The following is a 22,980-nucleotide window of genomic DNA, read 5'->3' on the forward strand; positions in this document are numbered from 1 at the left end:
GCTCGGTCTCAAGACATTTTATAGGGGGACACCACCAATTTAAGCACACTAAACCAAATAACCAGACCATTAGATGGAAGATAAGTTTGTAATTATATTTATGTACAGAAAACTTAGCAGTGTACATTTAACCCAATTTAGTGGCGAGTTCTTTGGCCTTTGCCTTTTCCAGCTTGGCAATCCGAGCCACAGATTTAGGACCCAGGACGTTGCCTCCCCAGTGGCGGCGGATCTGAAATGACAGAAACAGCAGTCAGCCTGGCCTGACACCCTACCCTCTAATGCGTGCATCAGTTAACATCCTATATATATTCAATGGTTCCAAGCGGGTACTCGAATCCAACTGCTTCAAGCACTAACCACCCCACGTTCTGTATAGAGCTGCTTACCTCATCATATCTGTCGTTGTAATTGGTCCTAATAGCTTCCACCAGCTTAGCCAGAGCACCCTTGTCTTCCCTGGCAAGGAAAGGGAAAAGGCCTTGTTACTCTTTGGGAAGCAGGAGTAATTTTTCCTATAAGCTTTGGTTTTTGCCTCAGACACAGTATGACCACACAGCTGATTCAGGTGAAGAAATTCTTAGCCATCATTGGCAAATGGTTCCCAAACCTGGGAGAGTAAGGGAAGCTTAGGGATAAGCATGAATACTCACGAGTTAACCTGTGTGAAGGCAACGGTGGTACATGTCTTCCTGTGGACCAGCCGCCCCAGCCTGGCCTTTCCCTTGATGATGCAGTAGGGGACCCCCATCTTTCGGCACAGGGCAGGCAGGAAGACCACCAGCTAGAAGCAAGCACAAGCTGTAGGCATTTGACGCACAAGGAGCAGGAGCTACACTGCTTCTTTGTGGCAAATGCTCAGGGTTAAAAAGCTCATGTAACTGCACATCAAAGCTACTTCAGTCAAAGATTCACATCATTGCAAGAGCCACACAAACTGATCCCTCTTCCTCAAACTCAGCAAAAAGGACTCCACCCATCCAGAGCCAACACAGGACCCTGGCTCTGCACTTGATGCTAAAAACCACCAGACCCTCTGTAACGTATCCCTTCACTTGTAAGTTACCCCACAAAATAAACCTCCCTTTTAAGTACGTGGAGTTGCCTTAATACTTCCAACAACAACATGTACTTCCTGTTCTCACACATAGACTGAAAGTTGAATTTATGGAAACATGATGTAGAAAGGGGCCAGTGGATGGGGGGAAATGGAAAGATGCAGCTGAAAGGGATAAACTTCCAGTTCTGCGGTGAAGTTATGACAACTACATAGCACAGTGAATATTGTATTAAAGCCTCATACTTTACCTGCTAATTTAACAATAATATTTCTGAAAATTTAAAATGACTTTGTGTGTGTGTGTGTGCCCACAGAAACCAGAAGATGTAGAATCTTCTGGAGTTGGAATTACAGGCAGTCGTGAGCCACTCTATGTGGGTGGATTGGAACCGAACTCAGGTGCTCTGGAATAGTACATTCTCTTATTCACTAAGCCATGTCTCTAGTCCCCAAAAAGAAATTTTTAAAAAGGGCTATTGAATTTCATGCTTGAAATTTATCAGGACACTAGGTCATGAATGTTCTTATAACAAAAAGTTCCCCTGTGAGGGATACATAGATCACATAGCTTGATCGTGGTGATTGCTTCATATTGTGAAATTGTAGCAAAGATTATTTTATATATCTGGAATGTGTAATTTTTTTCATTTTAATCTCAATAAAGCTGAAAAAAAAAAAAAAAACCACCAGACCTACCTCAATGGGGTCTACATCGTGGGCAATGACCACCAGCTGAGCCTTCTTGTTCTCCACCAAGGTGGTGACTGTATTGACCCCTGGAACACACAACCACTTTGCCTGAGTGCTTGGGCTGCTACAGTCACATAAAAAGCAGTTCTACCAAGCTGTGACTCAGGGTTAAAAAGCTCGATTTCACTCTTCACAGTGATTTCAGGTGAAGAAATTCAGACATCATTGCACAGCCTGCCCTACCACCCTTCCTTTCCCAGGGGCCACCTACCTGCTCGGAGGACAGGTGGTCTCTTAGTCGGGACGTCCCCTTTGCCAGCAGCTTTCTTCTCAGCTCGGGCCAGCAGCCTTTGCTTCTTCTCCTGCTTTGTCTCTGGCCTGTACTTGTGAGCAAGCTTAAGCAGCTGGGTAGCTGGGAAAATAATTCTTCAGTTAGACTCTAGGCTTGAATTTTTTTTAAGATTTGCTACGTAGCTTCTTGAGTACTGTGGTTACTTGGCAAGCAATCTCACGCTCAGACTGAATTCTAACTGTTGTTACTTAAAAGGCAGTACAGGCCTACGTGGAGGGTCTCTGAACCCTTGTACAGCTGTGGCATAAACTCACTGAAACCATGTTTTTTGTTTTGGTTTGTCGAGACAAGAGTTTCTCTGTGTAGTTTTTGTGCCTGTCCTGGAACTCACTCTGTAGACCAGGTTGGCCTTGAACTCAGAGATCCACCTGCCTCTGCCTCCCAAGTGCTGGGATTAAAAGTGTGCACCACCACTGCCGCCAGGCAAAACAAATTTTTAAAAATCTAAAAACAAAAACCATCCTTGTGGCACATGCTAGCACTTGGGAAGCAGGATCTCTGAGTTCAAAGCCTGCCTGGGTCTATGTAAGGAGCCCAGAACAACATAGAGACCATCTCCACAACCCTCCCCGCCAACCTACCCTTGTGTGGTATGCGCAGGTAAGAATGCCAGGGGTCAACGTTGGGCATCTTCCTCATATGCCTCCCCACCTTACTAATAAGTTAAGTTTGCTGGCTGTTTCAGGAAGTGACTAGGGACCCCTTTCAATCCCTCCCCTGCCCCGTATATGGATGCTGAGAATCCTCAGCTCACACTTGCTCAGTACCCCTTTTTCCTTCTGAACCACCTCCCCGCACCACCGTTGCTTTAACGTGATGACACTAAAAAGGACAAACTCAGGCCCAATGTCATGCCCTGGAAACACGAAACTGGGCCCCTGACACAGAACCTCACCTGTTTGCCGGTCCAGGGCCTGTGTGAACTGGTTAATGGCAGGAGGTACCTTGAGCCGCTTATAGAGGATGGCTCTTTGCCGCTGCAGCCTAATGTAGCGGGGCCATTTGACGAAGCGTGTGAGATCTCTTTTGGGCTGGATGTCCTGCCCTGGGAAATGAAGAGAGACACTACGAGTGAGGAGTCACCGTGTGCCAGCCGGCATCTGGGCACTTAGGAGGGTGTTGGTGCATCAGCGATCTTGGTGGTTCAAATGTCATCACCATCTTTCTGATAGCAAATATTCTTTTACATCATCTGCACACAACACAAGCCCCTCTAACGGCACGCCACGGCCTGCCAGCAGGCACAGCAGCCCGGCTCTCCGGACGGAGACATCCCCACCCCGAGCACCCCGGAACCACCCACCGCCTCGCCGTCGGGAACGCACTTCCACCCCACTTACCAATGCCGAAGTTCTTAGGCCTCTTCTCAAACAAAGGGTTCACCACCTTTTTGGCCTCCTGCTTCTTCACGACGGCGGGGGCCGGGGCCACCTTCTTCCCCTTGGCCTTCTTTCCCTTGGGCTGGACAGAAGAGAGAAACCCCGTGAGGCTGCGTCTTCCGCCGTCGCCGTCCCATCGGACGGCAGCGTCGCGCCCGGCGCACCGCTCGCCGCCGCTCCGTCTCAGCGCAGGGCCCCGAAGCGCCCAGGGAGTCCGCAGACCCCGCGAGGCGGCGGCGGGCGGCGGATGGAGGCGGATGACGCCAGGGACCGCGATCACTCACCATCTTGCTCGGCTGGAGGAGAGAGAAAGAAAAGGGAATTGTGGGTAATATGTAAGCAGTCGCGGAGATCGCGAGAGCCGGCGCCTGCGCGGGATTTCGGGTTTAAAGCGACTGACTCCCTGGGCACTCGGTCGGCGGGGGCGGGGCCTGAGCGGGGGCGTGCGGAGTCGCGGCTGCGCGTTCGCTGAGGGCGGCGGGGCCGGGCAAGGTACCGCGGGTCCGGAGTAGCGGCGGGCGGTAGTAGGGAGCAAAAACCGCGCGCCGGAGTGGGTGCTGTGCGCCTGCGTGGGCTGCGGGCCTGTGTTCGCGGAGGGAGCTGATGTAGTGAAAGCCCTCCCTACCACCCCCCGCCCCAGGTCCGACCAGACTGCGGCTCTCACCCGGGGTCTGTCATGGCCCAGCAGAGAGCCCTGCCCCAGAGCAAGGAGACGCTCCTGCAGTCTTACAACAAGCGGCTCAAAGACGACATCAAGTCCATCATGGACAACTTCACCGAGATCATCAAGACCGCCAAGGTACGTGGACGCTGTTCCGAGGCCATACGAGAAGGCAGGAACTGGTTTTCCCTGGGGTCTGGGTACATGTCTAGATTCTGCTGCAGGGGTGGGGATGCAAAGGGAATGTGATCAAGTCTGGTGCGGGTGGGAGCGACAAGGTGTCAGAAGTAAAGGTCAGCAGGTAAATGGAAAAGCCAAATAATGACAATCGTGGGTAGAGCAGAGGACTCTGGACGAGACTGCCAGGGCTTTACTTTAGTTACTGGACAGTGGCCACCTGGACTGAGTGTCCCCCATGCCGTAGATCGTTGTGATGACCGATGAGTTTGTGGTGAACTCCAACCACACATTAATTTTTGTTGCTACTTCATAACTAATTTTGCAACTGTTTGTGAATCGCCATGTTGAGAACTGCTGCTCTATTTATTTCTGAGATGCCTCAAGACCGCTGAGATCTGTCAGTCTCTAGCTGGTCCATCTGTAAGCTGAGAACAGCAGTTCAGGCTTTTGTGAGGAAGCCCTCCTTAGTTAGCTGCTCAATACGGTGCCTGCTCAGGAGGGGTCACTTGAAAAGGCACTTTCTTCTGGCTGGGGATGTTGAGATTGTGAAGCCCTTGCCTAGCAGTTACAAAGCCCTGTGTTTGGTCCCTAGCACTGAATAAACTAGATGTTGGCACAACTCTTTAATGTCAGGATTTAGGAAGTGGGTCAGAAGTTCAGGACAGCCTGGGTTACATGAGACCCTGCCTTAAGGCCGGGTGGTGGTGGTGCATGCCTTTAATCCCAGCACTTGGGAGGCAGAGGCAGGTGGATCTTTGTGATCCTGGCCTACAGAGCGAGATCCAGGAAAGGCACAAAGCTACACAGAGAAACCCTGTCTCGGAAAACAAAACAAAACAACAACAACAACAAAAAACCCACCACCAACAAAAAAACAAAGATAAAAAAATCTTGTCTTATGCCGGGTGGTGGTGGTGCACACCTTTAATCCCAGCACTCAGAGCCAGTCGGATCTCTGTGAGTTCGAGGCCAGCCTGGTCTACAGAGTGAGTTCCAGGACAGGCACCAAAACTACACAGAGAAACCCTGTCTGAAAACAAAAACAAAAGCAAAAACTTGTCCTTTATTGAGCATCTTATTTCGCGTAAACTTTCTCAAAAAGACTTGGCAGTGTCCCTTTGATGTGATGAAGTCACCTATTGTCACCCACAGAACAAGAGGGGGTTGGAGTGGACATTGCCAGCTGTCTAGATAGGGGTAGAGTGCTGGATATGCAGGAAGGCCTGATAAGCAGGCAGGCTGTGGTGATGGCACTCAGGGTGGGGTGGTGGCTGTTAGTTGTTGGGTTTCTGTGAACCAGGCTAAGCCAGGTGGCTGCCTGGGCTGATTCTAGACTTTCTTATTTGTCCCCAGATTGAGGATGAGACACAGGTGTCGCGGGCTACTCAGGGTGAACAGGACAATTACGAGATGCACGTGCGAGCTGCCAACATCGTGAGTGGCAAGGGTGGAAAACGCCCCTCTAGGGGTCATGGATGGAGTCCAGAGCAGCAAACGAGAGAACAGTGGGGTGGCCAGAGCACATTTTAGGAAACTGCCCCTAGTGGTCACTGGGGGAGGGGGTGGCAAGTAGACAGTAGTGGTCAGGAGGAAGGCAGCCCTTCTTGCTGACATGAAGGTTCCCCAAGGCTGGCTATAAACGGAAAGGCAAACGGCCTTTTGTCATATGTAAAATGTGAGCCCCTCTTGATCTTACAGGGAAAACCCAGTAGGCCAGTGTCTGTGCAGAGGGTACCAGCAAATGACAATGTGTGGGGCAAAGACCCCAGTGAATCCTTGCAGGAGGAAACCCAGGGCATAGTCTTCTGTTGGCTTTGAGTGAGTGCACAGGATGTGTACATGGTGTGACTGGTTGGTTGGGGAGGGAAAGCTCCTTGAAGTAAGCAAACTTATTCCACCTGTGGTCGGCGGGAATGTGTGTGTGTGTGTGTTCTGATCCTGCCTTCCCAGTTCCTTCTCTGTCCTCACAGATGGCTCTGTGCAGGCTAGTACTTTTCTTTGTTGGCCATGAAGTTGAGATTTCCAGAGAACCCACTGTTGGCCCAGCACCTGTTACACAGAGCAGGGCCACCGTCTCCGCCTCCTCTCATACCCTGATTATGATGGTGGCAGGTCCGAGCTGGTGAGTCACTGATGAAGCTGGTATCTGATCTCAAGCAGTTCCTGATCCTCAATGACTTCCCATCTGTGAACGAAGCCATTGACCAGCGAAACCAGCAGCTGCGCGCCCTGCAGGAAGAGTGTGATCGCAAGCTCATCACCCTGCGGGACGAGGTCTCCATCGACCTGTATGAGCTGGAGGAGGAATACTACTCGTCCAGGTACAAATAGAGCTGGACTCGCATGCAGGTGGTACCTGCTGCCTGCCCAGGCCAACGAGGGCCTTCAAGGGCCTTGTGCTTTTCCAGCCCTCCTTACTAGAGCATTTGATGGACAGACGGTCACAGCCAGCCATCAGCTGGTGCCCAGGCCTCCCCTCAATGAAGTGGGGTGAAAATCACAGGACTTGGTGTCAGCGGCTGAGGCCAGAGAAGGGCACCCCTTGGGGCAAGGAAGCCCTCCTGGGCAGTGCAGTCTCCGCTTTACTGCTGTAAATCTCTGTCTAGACATTTCAGCCCAGGCTGGATTGGCCTCTTGTGGCCTTCTGGGTCTCTAACTATGTCCAGCCTCCGGGACACCACTGCCTACTGCTAGCCCAGAGATTCAGTTCCATGTGGGTGTCGTCAGACTCCACAGTGTAGAGATGAACACTGGGACTGGGGAAGGAGCTCAAGCATGGTGGCTTTGAGAACTGGCTTTGAGATGCTTGGATGTCCTCATGGTCCTGGAGCCTCCTGGTATCAGACCTATGCGTGCCCCAGAGGATAGCAGTAGGTAGGGTCTGTCACCTAGTCCTCTTCAGGGCCACTTGAAACCTGATACTTTCCTAACCAGAGAGGCCTTGAGAAATTAAGAGTACAATATGAAATATTCGGGAAACTGAGGCTAGAGAATGGCGGCCTTGCTCACACCCCCTTAGCTTGAATTTAAGGTTCCGTCCAGCAGCCCCCTCTCCCAGGCAAACCTGTTCTCCCCCGGTGGTGGATCTGCTGCTCCTGCTGCACAGAAGCTGCAGCAGGAGCCACGGGTGTCCATGACTGGGTGGTGTGTGGTCTAGGGCTTGCTTTTCCCATCCTAGACTCAGTGTCACTGCCCAGCTGGAGCAGTTCTAAAGTTTTCCAGAGAGTTCTGGGGCGATCCTTGGTTCCAGTATTGATCAGCTTAGCAAACAAAGGGGACCATATCCTCTATCCCCAAAAGGCAGAGCTTTCCACTTACCCAGGATGAATCCCTTCACATCTTCCTGTCACCACCCTTTGGACATTTACCGCTTCAAGGGCTCCTAGGTGGATCAGTCTTGGGACAGTGACTCAGCCCTGCTACAGGGGTTGATAGAGAAACCCTGGGGATGAAATTGCTTAGGACAGAAACCCAGAGTATCAGGTTTCCAAAGCCTCAGTCTCTCTGTGCCACCTGCATGGGTTTCTGGGACAACCTGTGTCCCCTCTGGGCAGTCACCTTTTCCATATTCCTCATGGTAAAGCAGCTGCCCCTCTGCCTGTGAATTACCTTAAACGTCAGTGCTCTTCTGTGCAGGGGCCAGTGGGTTCCATCTGCCCCTATCAGCTTCATGCCCACCCCACCAGCAGCTGCCCAGCTTCCCCTCTGTACAGCTACTCCTGCCTATACACTCACTGCTTGCTAATTCTGGCTTTGCCTCCCCTCCACTCTTTTGGGGATGCTACTCTTCTGGGTAGTTCTGAGAGGGACTGCTGGGGGCAGGTATGGGGCCAGGGCCTTGTGCATATTAGACAGCTGTGGAAACAGATGTGCTCCAGGTAACCACTGCCATGACCGCTGAGGTTAATCCTTCTCTCTTCCCACCTCTGGTCTTCCCTGTATAACAAGGGGAAATGGAGTGCATGAAGCTATAGGGCTGGAGCAGTGGTGTGTAGAGAAATGCCTGGACCTCTGTTCCTGACTTTTTCTAGTTAGGCCAATTCCCTGATAGGGACAGACACAGGTCTGCCACCACGGTCTTTGTAAAGTACCCTGCTGGTACAGGGTGGGCGGTCAGGATGGGAGGAGACCCACAGGGACAAGGGGAGTCCTAAGTGTCCGGAAGGACATGTGGCCCATGGGGAGAGCTTGCCTAAGTCACATGGCCTTCTTTCTTTGGATGCAAGGGTGGCTAGAACTGGTAGCCGAGGGGCCAGCACAGGAGAGGAAGGGGAGGCAGTCAGGTGATGTTCATTTCTTAACTCTGCGTCTGTCTTGCTTTCTCCTCCCTGGCTTTCCTCTGCCTGCTCCTGTCACTCCTGGGGGTTTCTTGTGGTGGCAAAGCTCAAGTCTCTGCGAAGCTAATGACCTACCTCTGTGTGAAGCTTACTGGAGGCTGGACCTCGACACAGATTCTGCTGATGGCCTCTCTGCCCCTCTTCTGGCATCCCCGGAGACTGGTGCTGGTCCCCTGCAGTCTGCAGCCCCTGCCCACTCCCATGGTAGTGGCTCTGGCCCCACAGAACACACCTGAGCCTCTTGGGGTACCCTCTCAGGGTAGCCCTCCCCAGGGCCCTAGTTATCGGAAAGCAAGTCCTGTCAGTCTCAGCTCCCACTTGGGGACTTGGGGATCAGGAGCACTGTAGCCTCAGGGACGTGGCCAGGCCAGGGCCAGTTCCCTGTGACAGTTGGGAATGATGTTCATCTCTAGTGGCTACCTTCCTGACTGCCAGGTGGAAGGTTTGTCCCATTGAGGACCTTGAGTAGGGAGGGTGGCTGGTGATAGAAAGACAGCCTCAGCTTGTTGTTTAGAATTGGGAGGTGCTCAGTGGACCTTAGCCAAGTCCAGCCACCCATCCTTGGCTCAGGCCCCTGTGTAGAGAGCCCTGTCCACTGCCTGGTGCCTGGAGCACCATTGTCTGTGCCATATCTGACAATCCTAGCAAGACTGAGAGGCAGCTAGCCAGGGCATCTTCCTGGGTTCTGCCGCCATTTTCATTCTGCTACTTTTGTGATAAAACTGTTGAATAAAACATTACTTTTTTGTGTTGTTCATCTTTCTTTTCTGATCAGTCCAAGATTGCCCCTGGGTTCCTTGAGCAATGGCCCCTCCTCCTTGTGTAACCTTGGACTCCAGGGTGACCCCTCTCCCACTAGCATCTACTAGGTCCTTGACATTTTGGTAAATGAATGAAAAATCTGCCATTACTTCAGATAAGACGCACCTGTACCTCTGGTGCCACCCACTTCTGCCACCCCAGCTTGACGCTATCATGTCTGCATCTTGGAGTGGGCATGGGCTTGGAAGGGGTGTGTCTAGAGCCACAGGCTGAGAAATTAAGTGGCAAAAACAACTAGGAACTCGGACCCCATTGCCTCTCTGTACCAGGCTCATCACTGACATGCAGAAATCATGGTACTGGCCTTCAGCCTGTCACTCATAACTACGGTGAGCAAGCTTCATTCACAAAAGTAGTCAGCCATGAGGAACATGGGCTGGTCACCAGGTGTCCAGCACCTACATAGCCAAACAGAAGGTAGCACACAAAACAAGTGGGTAGCTAGGGGGAAGTCGCTGTCCCAGTGAGGGAGTTTTCCATCAGAGTGAAGTCTGCAATGTTAACTGCTGGAAGAGCTCGTAAGTGACGGAGAAAGCTTAGTCACAGGGTGGAGGAGTTTGGGGGAACACTAGAAGCATCGGTTTGGAAGGGCTTCCAAAAATCTTAATGAAAGACACTGTGTTTTATTCTGTTTGGTCAATTCTGTCCTTCACATTTAAAAGCAAAAATCGCCGCTCTCCAGCTTGTGCTGCTGGGGGCACTGCTCCCAGAGAGAAGGACAGGGATTCAGTTTTCTAGAAACTCCAAGTCAACAGTGATGTAACTTCTGTATCACCTTTTTTTCCCCACGAGCATTAACTTGTGAGTGACCAAGACCCACGCAAAAAACTCTACGTAGCCATGTGTATAGCAAGGCCTGTTCAGGCCCTGCTAGGGCCTCGCTTTTCCCTCCATTTCCTCTATATAAGCCATTTCAATGCCATCTGCAAGCCTGCAAGGGGTTTTCACCCCTAAAGGCCCAGTGCCATCGAAACAACTGAGATGCCTGGCTGCTGCATGTAATCTAGGATCCACGCCATACTCATGTCTCCGGTTGTCACCCCACTTTTTTTTTAATACCTGTTTGTGTTTTGCTGTGAGTGACTGTGGGGTGCTGGGCCGGATTCTGGGCTTCAGGACGATGATAGGGAAGAAGCCAGAATGGCTTCCGTTTTGCCAGGCGGAGAGGGCGGGACTGAAGCCCTGACGCTTGGCGGAACCGGTGCGTTCTCATGTTACTTCTTTAGAGAAACGCCTCCAGGTTAAGGACTGACTAGCCGGCCTCTCAGGCCTGGCCAATCGAGCTCTGAGTGGGTAGCGTACACTGTGGTTTGGACTGAGACAAATACTTGGGGGGTGGCTTCCGGTGCTCCTGAGCTAATAGCGAGCGTTGGCCTGGCGGCGCCTGCGCACACGGCACTTCCGGCGTGGTCGGGCTCGGCAATCGAACGCTCGGCTGTCAGTGCCTGCATGCATGGTGCTTCCGGTGGGCCATAGAGCCGTGGGAACCGCCGCGCGTGGCGTCAGCCGTGGTCTCCAGCCATGGCCTCTCTGCAAGCCAAGGATACCTATCTGCAGGACTTGGCCAAGAAGATCTGCGCACAGCCTGGCCCCGAGCGGCGGAGGAGCGAGTGGGGTAAGGCAGCCCATCCGAGCAGCCTTTGGGAGTGGATGCCGTCGCACGGGGCCGCTGTCCTAGCTTGGATCCGGACCCTCCACGCGTGATCCAAGAGTGAGCCGGTAGTCGCTGGGACAGCTACGGCTCCTGAGGGCGCTGGGCCCTGATGGAGGGGAAGGTGGTTAGGGAACTACCAGACTCGAACGGAACGAAAAACGTGCTCGCTAGTAAAGTATGAAGAGGTCGTCGACTTTTCTCACTGGCTGGTGGTTGTCTTTCAGTTCTTGTCCGTGTGTGTTTCGTGAGTTGAGAGTACGTACACTCCATTCTTGGACGTTTAGTTTAAAATGCTAACATTTCCTCATCGTTAGAAGTGAAAGTAAATCTTTCATCGTAAAGAGTTCATTGCCGCTGGGCCTGGTTCGTGGGGGAGGCTGAGGCCCTCGAGGGTAAAGGCCCGCAGGCCTGTCTGGGCTGTATACATTGATAAGTTCACCTTTGCGTGGGCAACTTCAGGAAACCCTCCCAGAAAGTAAAAAGAACTGGAGAGATGGCTCAGCGGTGAAGAGCACTTGTTACTTTTGTATAGAACCCATATTCGGTTCCCAGCATCAATGTGGCAGCTTACAACACACAGTCCCTTAACTCCAGTTCCAGGGGATCTTATACGCTCTTCTGTTCTCCAGCGGCAACAGACACGGTTATGATACACAGACATACATACTTACAACGCTCATAAAATGAGTGAATGAGTCTTTTGGGGCGGGGGCAGTGGCAAGCATGGTTCACATGTCTTTAATAACAATGCTTGGCAAGCAGAAGCAAAGCAGATCCCCGTGAATTCCAGGAATCCACAGCCCTCACCTTAAATGGTTTATTCTGAGCCCATTTTGAATGACTGTGGCCTGTGATTTGGTTACCCCAAATGCCACTTTCCAACACAAAATCTTCTTGAAGCAGTTTCTTTTAAGTTTTACAGAACAAAGAAAGCCAAGGCAAGTTTAAAATACATTGGTGTGTACATCAGGTAGTTATAGCAAGATGTGGGAAGCTTTTCTAGGCCCAGATGCTGATGACATTTTTGTTTTTTGAGACAGGGTTTCTCTGTGTAGCTTTGTCTGTCCTGGAACTCTGTAGGCCAGGCTGTCCTTGACTCAGAGATCCGCCTGCCTCTGCCTCCATCTCCCAAAGTGCTGGGATTAAAGGCGTGTACAACCTCACCTGGTGCTGTTGACGTTCTTAACTTTTAGGTTGATCTGCTAAGTTAATAGATTCTAAAAAAGGCCGGGCGGTGGTGGCGCGCGCCTTTAATCCCAGCACTCGGGAGGCAGAGGCAGGTGGATCTCTGTGAATTCGAGGCTAGCCTGGTCTACCAAGTGAGTTCCAGGAAAGGTGCAAAGCTACACGGAGAAACCCTGTCTCGAAAAACCAAGAAAAAAAAAGAGAGAGAGAGATTCTAAAAAGTTTTTATCTATTAGTCACAGATATAGAGGTGGGCAAGAAATGGATTATTCATGGGACTAAAGCTAACTTGAGATAAGGTAATTATCCTCTGGACCTGTAACATTCCGGCCTTTCTACACCACTGCAATTCTGATGAGTCCATCGGTCTTTGCAGACACAGCGATGACAGGCCAAAGTATGAATACTACGGTATCACCAAAGCCCACCCCAGCATGGGTGATGGCTCTCAAAAGCTAGAAACCTGGAGTGCACTGCACTACTTGTAGGCAGCTCAGCAGGTTGGAGAGTGTCTATTCCATGTGTTCTGGCTTGACTCAGAGTCACTTGGCCTTCCTCTTGTATATGCTTGGGGCAGAAGGGGCTAGTGAAGCTGGTCAGTTCCAGAGCTTCCTGAGCTGAAGGAGCTTCCCACGGTGGAAGGTTTTATCCAGGAGGAAACTGCTATACATGAGCCAAGTGTTCAGTTTGGGGTAGTCAGGAGAAAGTGTCGTACGTAGCAGGACCATCATTTGTTCCTGGAAGTGGGTGTTTATAATTAGATAATGTGGTAATGACCAACCTGAAACCTGGCTTTGTGGTCTATTCCTCATACACCTATCTGCTGGGTCAGGTGTGTGAGTGTAGTTTAGATTTCTTAAGAAATTGTTAGTTTATTTTTGTTTTCTGAGACAAGGTGTCGCTGTGTAGCCCAGCCTGGCCTCACACTCTCAGCAGTCTTAGTGCCTTAGCTTCCAAATGCAGGGATTACCGAGGTGTGGCCACCTGCTGCCCAGGCAGTTGGTGGCACTAAGCTCTGGACAGGTGGCACTGGCTTAGCCACCTGGTCCTTTGCATCACTGGGATCAGTGCCTTTGCAGGATCTTTCTTTGCTGAACTGGTCAGAAGGGATTCAGCTTGTTTTGCATTTCAGCTGTCAGAACAAAACGCTTGGAAGCTGCCGGCCCCCCGAAAAAGAAAAGGAAGAAAACACAAAAGAAATCTCAGGAGCAGGGACAGAAAGCCACAGAACACAAGACTAAGCCCGTAGGGCAGACGGCTCCCACCTCCTCTAGGGCTAAGAAACCAACGGTCTCCAAACAAGAGAAGAACTCCAGTGCCCCGGAGTCTCCTGAAGGTGAGGGGCTCCAAAGCATGTGTGGTCAGAGCTGGGATGGGACCTGGAGGCAAATGTCCCCACTGCTCAAGGGTACCAACGGGTTTATGGTAATGATACGAGACTTTTCAGTGAGGGAGACCATAGGAGCAGAATAGAAGACAGAGCGCATGATGGTCCATAACACACACTGTTTTTCTAATGTCATAGTGACCAGCCTCATGATGCATTTGTTATCTGTCTTAAAGGAGCTGGGTTGGAACTTACTGGTGGCCTGTAACCCCACGAGTGGCACTGGGGAAGGAGGGGGGGAGGAATGGTGGTGGGGAGCCCCTCTTCCAGCCTAGTCTCCTTCCCTGCAGAGAGCCAAGTCACAGCACCCGATTCTGTCTTTGCACTGGATTTCCTGCGACAGCGGCTACATGAGAAGATCCAGCTGGCCCGGGGCCAGGTAAATGGGGCGTCTTCCTGAGCACCTGGAGCAGACTCGTAGAGTTTTCCCTCCTCATTTCTGTGCCAGCGTGGGGTGTGGAGTTTGTTTTTTGTTTTACCCTTTCTCTTTGGGGCCCACCACTCAGTTCCCGATTAAATATCCAGAGACTTATTCTTACTTCGGAATGCCTGGCCTTAGCTTGGCTTGTTTCTAGCCAGCTTTTTTAACTTAAATTATCCCATCTACCTTTTGCCTCTGGGCTTTTACCTTTCTCTGTTCTATATACCTCTCCTTACTCTGCGTCTGGTTGTATGGCTGGGTGGCTGGCCCCTGGTGTTCTCTTCTTGCTCCCCGTCTTCTCTTCCTGTTTATTCTATCTGCATGCCAGACCTGCATGTTCCTCTCTCCTGCCTTGCTATTGGCCATTCAACTCCTTATTAGACCAATCAGGTGTTTTAGACAGGCAAAGTGACACAACTTTACAGAGTTAAACAAATGCAACATAAAAGAATGCAACACATCTTTGCATCATTAAACTGATATTCCACAACAGGGCACCTCTTGGTTGAGGTAGCAGGTATAGTTCCTTTCTTGGAGTCCCCAGAGTCATCTGCCTCCTTAAGGTTCTGTCCCTCAGAGAAGTGTGACCTCCTTCCTTTGGGGAATTGCCTCCACTGATGCCACATGGGTAGAGTATAGCCTGAATTGTGCCTCTAAAGGTCAGTGTCCACAAGTGAGGTGACCTGACCAGCCCTGACTTAGTGCTACATGGTGCTGGCTACCATGCCTGGTCGCACCTCCCCCCACTCCCGCACTCCGATTTCTAAGGCTCTGTTCTTGAGTTTTAACTTCTCACTCTCCCAATGTATGGTACTCACTGACTCCAGGTTCCTAAGGGGATCAAGGCTCAAGGCCCCTATCCTGCAGCACAGGCCTGAGTTGGTCACATATACAGTGCTCTCTCTGGCTATCGCAGGAAGGGGTACAGAGAGCACTCAGCCTGTGTTTGTCGTGAGCAGAATTTACAGTGGTTAGGACTGGCACTCTATCCTAGAAACCCAACCTAAGTTCTGAATTCTAGGACAGTGGATGACCACACGCAAGATGAAGTGCTCTGGTATGCTGAGGGGGCCTGGGAACTGGACCCATGATCCTTTCTAGGGGTTCCTCACCACATTGGTGCTATTCACATCTGGGTAACGGGTTATATGCTGGTGAAATATGGACGCCATGGACTTGTGGCCTGCGTGAGGATTTCCTCTCATCTCAGCCATATGCCAGACAGAGGGCTTCGAGATTGAAAAAACTCTAATGAATGAACCCCCACCTTTTCTCTTTACCCTCAGGGCAGCACCAAGGAGCTGTCTGCTGCCACTCTAGAGAAAAGACAGCGGAGGAAGCAGGAGAGGGAACGGAAGAAGAGGAAGCGGAAAGAGCTTCGAGCAAAGGAGAAGGCTGCAAAGGCTGAGAAAAAGGAGGAGCCAGCCGAGGCACCCCCAGAAGTGGCCTGCAAGGAGCCGCAGGAGTCGGGGCTGATCTTTAATAAGGTGGGGGTTGTCTGGGCTGGGTGCCTTTGGGCCAACTTTGCGCCTTGCTGATGGTGTAGGTGCATGCTGGTGACTCCTATCTAAGGGAACAGAAGTCATTGGTCTGTGTCGCTGGTGAGATCGGTGTGCCATCTCATTGATGTGCTTTACCTGTAGGTGGAAGTGACTGAAGACGAGCCGGCCAGCAAAGCCCAGCGGAAGAAGGAGAAGCGGCAGAAGGTGAAAGGGAACCTGACGCCGCTGACGGGCAGGAACTACAGGCAGCTGCTGGAGCGTCTGCAGGCGCGGCAGGACCGGCTGGAGGAGCTGCGAGACCAGGACGCAGGCAAGGCCCGGGAGCTGGAGGCCAAGATGAAGTGGACCAACTTGCTGTACAAGGCGGAGGGCGTGAAGATCCGTGACAACGAGCAGCTGCTGCAGGAAGCCCTGAAGCGCAAGGAGAAGCGCAAGGCGCAGCGCCAGCGCCGGTGGGAGAAGCGCTCGGAGCACGTGGTGGAGAAGATGCAGCAGCGGCAGGACCGGCGGCGCCAGAACCTGCGCAAGAAAAAGGACGCGCGGGCCGAGCGGCGGCTGCAGAAGGCCCGCAAGAAGGGCCGGGTGCTGCCACAGGACCTGGAGCGTGCGGGCCTCTCCTGAGCGCCTTGCCCCTGCCGGCTTCCTCCCTGGGCACCTAGGTGACAGACTGTGGGTCTCCTGCATGAGATCTACACATTCTTGCACCACACAGCCATAGTGAGGGCTCCAGTTGTGTGCCAACAGGATGTTTTGGCATCATCCTTAAGTAGCACAGTGTCCTCCAGATCCTGGGAGGGATAAAGGGGATCTATGCACAAGTTTTGTGAGTGTGTGTGTGTGTGTGTGTGTATGTGTGTGTGTGTGTGTGTATACATGTTTCTGAAGGCTCCAGAATCAGGGGAGTAGAGATTGGGGTGAGGCACCCTACTGACCTCTTCCTACCCACCTGTATTTCCAGTGGCCATGAGAACAAAAAGCCTTGACTACTGCTTCTGTGTTTACAAGCTCCTGGCAACGTAAGAGCCCACAGGATTCTTGGGAGAATCGGATCCAGTCAGGCATGTCTCTGGACCAGAGCTCCAGCGCTACAAAACTGAGTCCCAGGTCCACAGGATGTGCCTTGGGTCACATGGCCGCCTGTGGGCCAGCTGGTGGAGGAGGCTTAGGATGTAGTGGTATATTGGCTAGTTTATGTCAGCTTAACACAGACTAGAGTTATCTCTCTGAGAAGAGAGAGCCTCAGCTGAGGAGAAAACCAGTAGATTGGCATGTGGGCAAGTCTGGTACATTTTCTTTTGGGCCCAGTTCTTTATGGGCAGTGCCACCTCTGGGCTGGTGGTCCTGGTTATATAGGAAAGCAGGCCAAGCTAGCCATGGGGAGCAAACCAGTAAGCAACGCTCCTCTGTGGCTTTTGCTTTAGTTCATGCCTCCAGGTTCTTGACCTGACTTCTCTTGGCAATGTACTGTTACTGGAAATGAACATGAAATAAACCTTTTTCTCCCCCAAGTTGCTTTTGGTCACAGTATTTTGTTTTATCACCATAATAGAAACCCTAAGATAAATGTCAGTGTGCTTTTGGTGGCAGAGAGTCTGGGCAGAATGGCTCCTAGGGTGCTGGCCAGGACGAGGTTGTGAGTGGAGGTAGGACAGCTGTTGGCCAGGTGAGAGAATGGACAGTCTGTAGGTGCAGAGTCACCCTCCTAGGTGAGGGTGTGGGTGCAGGAGTGGGGTGGTGGGGCTGGAGTACTTTTGTAATTACTAAAGACTGATGAGAATTAAGTGATTGTTGGTGTTATGGTACACGCCTTTAGTTCACAGCACTCAGGAGGCAGAGGCAGGTGGATCTCTGAATTGAGGCCAGCCAAGGCTACAAGAGACCCTGTCTCAAAAAGAAAAAGTCATCTAGACACTTCCTGTGTGAGTCTGATGACTGAGCTCAATCTTTAGCGCCTGCAATAAAGGAGAGAGCACTGTCCTCAACACTGTGGTGTCATGGCCCTCATACACTGGAATAATGGGGTGGGGGGAAGATCTAGAATATTGGGCAGCTACAGTTAGGCAGGTGACTAGAGTCTAAGTTTATGAAGTGGTAAAAAAAATATGTGTATTCTAAACTCTCCCAGGAAAACCACTGGTTATTGTTTGAAACTACAGTGTCCTCAAAGGCTATGTCTGAGTAGCTGGTCCCCTAGTGGTTGGCACAGGTGCTTTGTGGGAGCTTTTTTTTTTTGTTTTTCTTATCAAAGGTGGTGGTCCTGACTAGGGCCTTATTCCTTGGACATCCTCTTCCCCCTTGTGCCAACTAGCCAATCAGATTGTAAAGTTGAGCCCACGAATGAAATCAGTCACGACCAGATCCTGGGATAAAGGACAAGAGCGCTTGTCCATGTGTACTCAGCCCCATTTGGGTTGTGGTGCACCTGTTTTTTTACAAAAAGAAAGTACTTTGCTGAATTACTTTGACGGTATGTGTTCCTTCATGCAACACTGAAATTATTTCCTAACAGCATGGCTGGCAGAGAAGGGACATTAAGATGGTCCTTGAGGGTTGTAGCCTACCTTGCTTCAATTCTGTTCTTTGCTTCCTGAATTTTGCCATGATGTAACTACCAGCAACCTCAAACAGCAATCCTCCTGCCTCAGGCTCCTGGGATTGTAGATATCCTCTACCATGTCTGGCAAACAATAAAAACTTTATCAAGAGCTCACAACTAGGGCTGGAGAAATGGCTCAGAAGTTAAGAACACCTATTGTTTTTGCAGAGGACCTGAGGTTTGGTTACCAGCACCCACATGGTGGCTCACAACTGTCTTTAACTCCAGTTGCGGGGATCCAACACCCTCTTCTAGCCTCTGAGGGTTCCAGGCACACAGGTGCTGCAGACACAAGCAGACAAAACACCCATATATAGAAATAAATAGCTCACGGGGCTGGAGGGATGGCTCAGAGGTTAAGAGCACTGACTGTTCTTCCAGGGGTCCTGAGTTCAATTCCCAGGAACTACATGGTGGCTTACAACCATCTGTAATGAGATCTGGTAGCCTCCTCTGGCCTGTAGACATGCAGGCAGAACATTGTATGCATAATAAATTAATAAATCTTTTTTTTTTTTTTTAAAAAAAAGAAAGAAATAGATAGCTCACAACTAACCCACTCCTGTGATAATATTGCTATCATTGCTAATAGGGTGAATGCTCTCCTGGCCCTCTTTTTGTACAGTGGGAGATTTGTTTTGTTTGAACAGTGGTTTTAACATGTAGCCTAGCTTGGTCTTCAACTTAATCAGCCTCCCAAATGCTGGGACTATAAGTGTATGCTACCACGCCTGACTCCTTTTTTGTTTTTTAAAGACGGGATCTCTAGCCCTGGCTGTCCTGGAACTCACTCTGTAGGCCAGGCTGGCCTCGAACTCACAGAGATCCACCTGCTTCTGTGTCTTCCCTAGTGCTTCGATTAAAGGCTTGGCTCATGATTTTTTTTTTAAACTTTTTTAAAAAGATTTATTTATTTATTATGTATACAGTGTTCTGCCTGCATGTATGTCTGCAGGCCAGAAGAGGGCACCAGATCTCATTACAGATGGTTGTGAGCCACCATGTGGTTGCTGGGAATTGAACTCAGGACCTCTGAAGGAGCAGCCAGTGCTCTTAACCTCTGAGCCATCTCTCCAGCCCCGGCTCATGATTATTCGCGCGCGCGCGCGCGCACACACACACACACACACACACACACACACACACACACACAGACACACACACACACACACACAAAATGGAGGAGGACAAACTACAGCAACCACCTAAAGGCAGAATTGGCTCCACTAGAGAAAAGGGCAGAACGGCAGTCCTCAAGGGCACAACAGGAGCAGGGCTTCACAACCCATTCCACAAAAGCAGCAAGTGCTTCCAGGGAAATCAAACAGAGACAGGAAGCTGTGAGGGGTGAGGAGCATGGAGCATCTGAAGGATGGTTTTTGCAATGAACCCTCCAAGTGTTACAGCTCTGGAGGGAAAGGTATCCTGATTGGTTGGGAAGTCAGGCTATACCTACAGCTGTGGAGGGAGATATCCTGGATACCTACAGCTATGAGGAGAAAGGGTATACCTGAAGCTGGGTGCGGTGGGGGATGGTCTCCCTGCAGGGGATCCTGCTCCCCTAAGAGAGAGTACCATTCCGTTACAACTGAGCTCTGCTCCGCTTCTACCCCCTCCCTTTAAGGGGCCTTCCCAGCAGAGGTATCCGTTTCTTCTTAGCTCAGGCCCAAGATGTTACTTCTGCTTTACTCTGCTACAGGGGCAGGGGAAACCCGTGTAGAAATGTAGCAATCTCCTCTGGCTCCAGCCCCGCAAGGGAATGTCCTGGCAAAGATTCTGCGCCATGCCAACAAAAGATCTTCACTCAAAACTCTTTTGTGAAAGAGTTTTATTTGGGAAGGCGGAGTCCAGGAGAGTGGTTGTCTCTACCAGGGTGAGAAAGCACAGCCCATAACTGAACAGGCAGAGGGGCTTACATAGGGCTTCCTAGGGGTGGAGTTTCTCCAGAGAGAAGATTACTGCTCAAGGATTAGTTTTCCTGCTCAGGGTTGGTTGGTTTCATTAGTCAGAGCTAGAGTTTTTCAGAGCCAAAGTGTGTTTCTTTCGCTGTCCCATTTTAGCCTTTTGGCTCTAGTTTTGGGATCAGGGTGTATTTCTTTCACTGGCTCTTGGTTCAGGGGTAGAGTGTTTCTTTCATTGGCTCGGGTCCCAGGGCCAGGGTATGTTTTTTTTCACTGACTGTGGGTTTCAGGGCCAGGGTGTGTTTCTTTCACTGGCTCTGGTTTTTCAGCGCCAGGGTGGGGTTCTTTGGCTGGCCTTTTTACCCTACAATCCCCAAACATAACTGCAGCTGGAAGTAAGAATATATATTCTTGGGCCTGAACGGTGGCACATACCTTTAATCCCAGAAAACTCACTCTGTAGACCAGGCTGACCACAAACTCACAGAGATCAATCTGCCTCTGCCTTCTAATTATTGGAGCTAAAGGTGTGCACCAACCTGGCCTAAAAATTAACTCATTAAAAAAAAATACCCTTCTAGGTTTTTGTTTATTTTTATTTTTGAAATTAAAGTATAATTACAGCATTCCTCCCTTTCCTTTCCTTTCTTCAACCCTTATGTAACACCTCCTTGCTCGCTCTCAAATTTATGCTTCTATTTCTTTGTTTCATATGTATATATGTATGTACATGTTTTTATTCATCTATTTATTTTACCTCCCAGCCTCAGCCTCTCCCTCTTCCTCCTCTCCAAGTCCCTCTCCCCCATTCTCCCCTCCTATCTCCCAATCCCCTCCTCTTCTGTCTCCATCCAGAAAAGGGCAGGTCTCCCATGAGTATCAATAAAACTCATAGGCATATCAAGTCGCAGTAAGACTGATCACCTCCACAGGTATTTTTTGGTTTTTCAAGACAGGGTTTCTCTGTGTGACAGCCCTGGCTGTTCTGGAACTCACTTTGGACACCAGGCTGGCCTCAAACTCACAGAGACCCACCTGCCTCTGCCTCCCAAGTGCTGGGATTAAGGGCATGCACCACCATGCTCGGCTCCTCCCCATGTGTTAAGGCTGGGCAAAGTGACCCAGTATGAGAAGTAGCATCCTTAAAGCCAGTAAAAGAGTTGGAGACAGCCCCTGTTCAAGCTGTTAGGAGTCCCATAAGAGGACCAAGCGACACAACTGTCACACATATGCAGAGTGCTTAGGTCAGTCTCATGCAGGCTCCCTGGTTGTTGGTTCAGTCTCTGCAAGTGTGTGTATATATTTCTAAATATATAAATACAACCTGCTTATTCTGTATAATGTTACTTGTATGTATGTGATTTCATGGCTGACTACTTGGTATTGAATATCCAGTTCGGGGGCTCTTTGTGAAAGCCAAAGTTATATTTTAAGTTTTAATTACTATGCCTTAGAGATTCATGAAACAAAAATATTTCTGCTCTACAAGCCCCTTGCCCAAGAACAGATAGTTCCTGAAAGGCTGGAGGCTGTTGTTTGTGGGAGGTAAAAAGCCACGAGTTTTTCATTCCCCTAAACAAGTTTGTTTGACCCATCTGCACAAGATGTGCTTGATCACATGTAAGGGGGGGAGGGTGTTCACAGGCAGGAACTACATCAAGATGTACACTTACCTCTGATTGGATGTAGGCTGGAGGTACGTCAGGCTGTAGGCTTGCCTCTGATTGGACCTGATGGGAAATGCAAAAAATTATTGGTTTTCTTTCTTAAGCTTCTGCAAACTGTGACTTGGGGCCATTTCCCAGGGACCTGGGTATGGACCTGGCCAGAGTGTTAGAATTCCTAGCCACCCCCCCAGCTACATGACCGCACACGCGCTGTCCAGTAGCCAGGCAAGATGCTTAGTGATCCTAGGGCCTTACATCCTACTTAATCTGTGTGCTGCATGGTCACGTAATCTATGCGCATGCATGGCGTAGCTACCTAAGCCCATATGCGCATGTGCTGGGGAGGGGGCCTATAAAAGAGGGTTCCACTTATTCCTTCCCTCTCTTCCTGCAGGGTCATTCCATAGGCCTATGCACACTCCTTCTATTTCCTTCCCTTAATAAACTCTTGTAGTGGGTTTTGTTGTACCTCGTGGCTTCTCTCACATGGTAAACAGTGCCGCTTAATAAATAACAGAGTCCATTAGTTGAAGTTGGCTTCAAATTTGGCTTTAAATTGTGATAATGGTCTTATTCTCATTCAGTGGGGTTAACCTCTTCTCTGAGGAAAACTAGCTCCCACCCTCAGCATGTCTTAGTTGCCCTTAAGGTGCCGTGAGATTTCCCCTTCCATGTTAGCCTGCCAATTGCTGTTCTTATTCAGAGCTTGTGTAGGCAGCCATGCTGATGAGACTTCAGGGATGTAGCTTCTAGGAGATGAAACCTCACTACAAGCTTCCTGTTTCTCTGACTCTAACTCTCCCTTTTCTGCAGTGTTCCCTGAAACTTAGGTGCAGGAGTTGCATTGTAGATGCAGCGATTGGGGTGAGGTACCGCATGGTTACCTGTGCTTTGCCACTTGATCAGTTGTGGCTTTCTGTTATGGTCTCTGTCTGTTGCAAGGACATGTTTCTGTGATGAGGGGGTTATTTTTATTTTGTGTTATTATTTTTGCTTGTTTATTTTCCCAAAGATTATTTATTTTTAATATGTATGAGTGTTTTGCCTGCATGGAAGTGCACTGTGTGCATGCATGCCTGGTGCCTGTGGAGGCCAGAAGAGGGTGCTAGGTCTCTCAGATTGGTTGTGAGCTGCCATGTAGGTTCTGGGAATTGAACCCTCATCCTCTGCAAAAACAGCAAGTGTT

The 22,980-nt window shown here is 50.3% G+C and overlaps 3 protein-coding genes, 1 long non-coding RNA gene and 3 other non-coding genes across 8 annotated transcripts; 2 read left to right on the forward strand and 5 right to left on the reverse strand.

Moving 5' to 3' along the window:
* Positions 1-74: 74 nt before the first annotated feature.
* On the reverse strand, positions 75-3,857 carry Rpl7a (ribosomal protein L7a). Its single transcript, XM_028858749.2, has 8 exons — positions 3,766-3,857; positions 3,443-3,563; positions 2,998-3,147; positions 2,022-2,162; positions 1,757-1,836; positions 654-784; positions 390-459; positions 75-232 (listed from the first exon to the last, which is right to left on the reverse strand). Exons 1-8 carry the CDS (start codon positions 3,766-3,768, stop codon positions 128-130), a joined length of 801 nt encoding a protein of 266 aa, XP_028714582.1. The 5' UTR covers positions 3,769-3,857; the 3' UTR covers positions 75-127.
* On the reverse strand, positions 854-925 carry LOC114684235. The gene has a single exon (XR_003733277.1). It is a non-coding gene; the product is annotated as a small nucleolar RNA SNORD36 (small nucleolar RNA).
* Positions 1,907-1,981, reverse strand: LOC114684234. Its single transcript, XR_003733276.1, has one exon. It is a non-coding gene; the product is annotated as a small nucleolar RNA SNORD36 (small nucleolar RNA).
* Positions 3,226-3,299, reverse strand: LOC114684236. Its single transcript, XR_003733278.1, has one exon. It is a non-coding gene; the product is annotated as a small nucleolar RNA SNORD24 (small nucleolar RNA).
* A 44-nt stretch (positions 3,858-3,901) lies between the features above and the next one.
* Med22 (mediator complex subunit 22) lies at positions 3,902-9,405 on the forward strand. Of its 2 annotated transcripts, XM_028858752.2 has the most exons (5): positions 3,902-3,973; positions 4,122-4,280; positions 5,676-5,756; positions 6,435-6,643; positions 8,706-9,405. In XM_028858752.2, exons 2-5 carry the CDS (start codon positions 4,158-4,160, stop codon positions 8,893-8,895), a joined length of 603 nt encoding a protein of 200 aa, XP_028714585.1. In that variant the 5' UTR covers positions 3,902-3,973; positions 4,122-4,157; the 3' UTR covers positions 8,896-9,405. The 2 variants fall into 2 exon arrangements, with proteins under 2 accessions (XP_028714585.1, XP_037060552.1); XM_037204657.1 differs by lacking the exon at positions 3,902-3,973 and having other exon boundaries at positions 3,980-4,280.
* LOC119087834 lies at positions 4,273-10,843 on the reverse strand. The gene is made up of 3 exons (XR_005091315.1): positions 10,541-10,843; positions 6,415-6,551; positions 4,273-4,360 (listed from the first exon to the last, which is right to left on the reverse strand). It is a non-coding gene; the product is annotated as an uncharacterized LOC119087834 (long non-coding RNA).
* A 49-nt stretch (positions 10,844-10,892) lies between these two features.
* Positions 10,893-17,138, forward strand: Surf6 (surfeit 6). The gene is made up of 5 exons (XM_028858744.2): positions 10,893-11,096; positions 13,453-13,656; positions 13,998-14,086; positions 15,415-15,615; positions 15,772-17,138. Exons 1-5 carry the CDS (start codon positions 11,003-11,005, stop codon positions 16,249-16,251), a joined length of 1,068 nt encoding a protein of 355 aa, XP_028714577.1. The 5' UTR covers positions 10,893-11,002; the 3' UTR covers positions 16,252-17,138.
* The last annotated feature ends 5,842 nt before the right edge of the window (positions 17,139-22,980 follow it).

The sequence above is a fragment of the Peromyscus leucopus genome, chromosome 4 (genome assembly GCF_004664715.2).
Source record: "Peromyscus leucopus breed LL Stock chromosome 4, UCI_PerLeu_2.1, whole genome shotgun sequence".
NCBI classification, from domain to species: Eukaryota; Metazoa; Chordata; class Mammalia; order Rodentia; family Cricetidae; genus Peromyscus; species Peromyscus leucopus.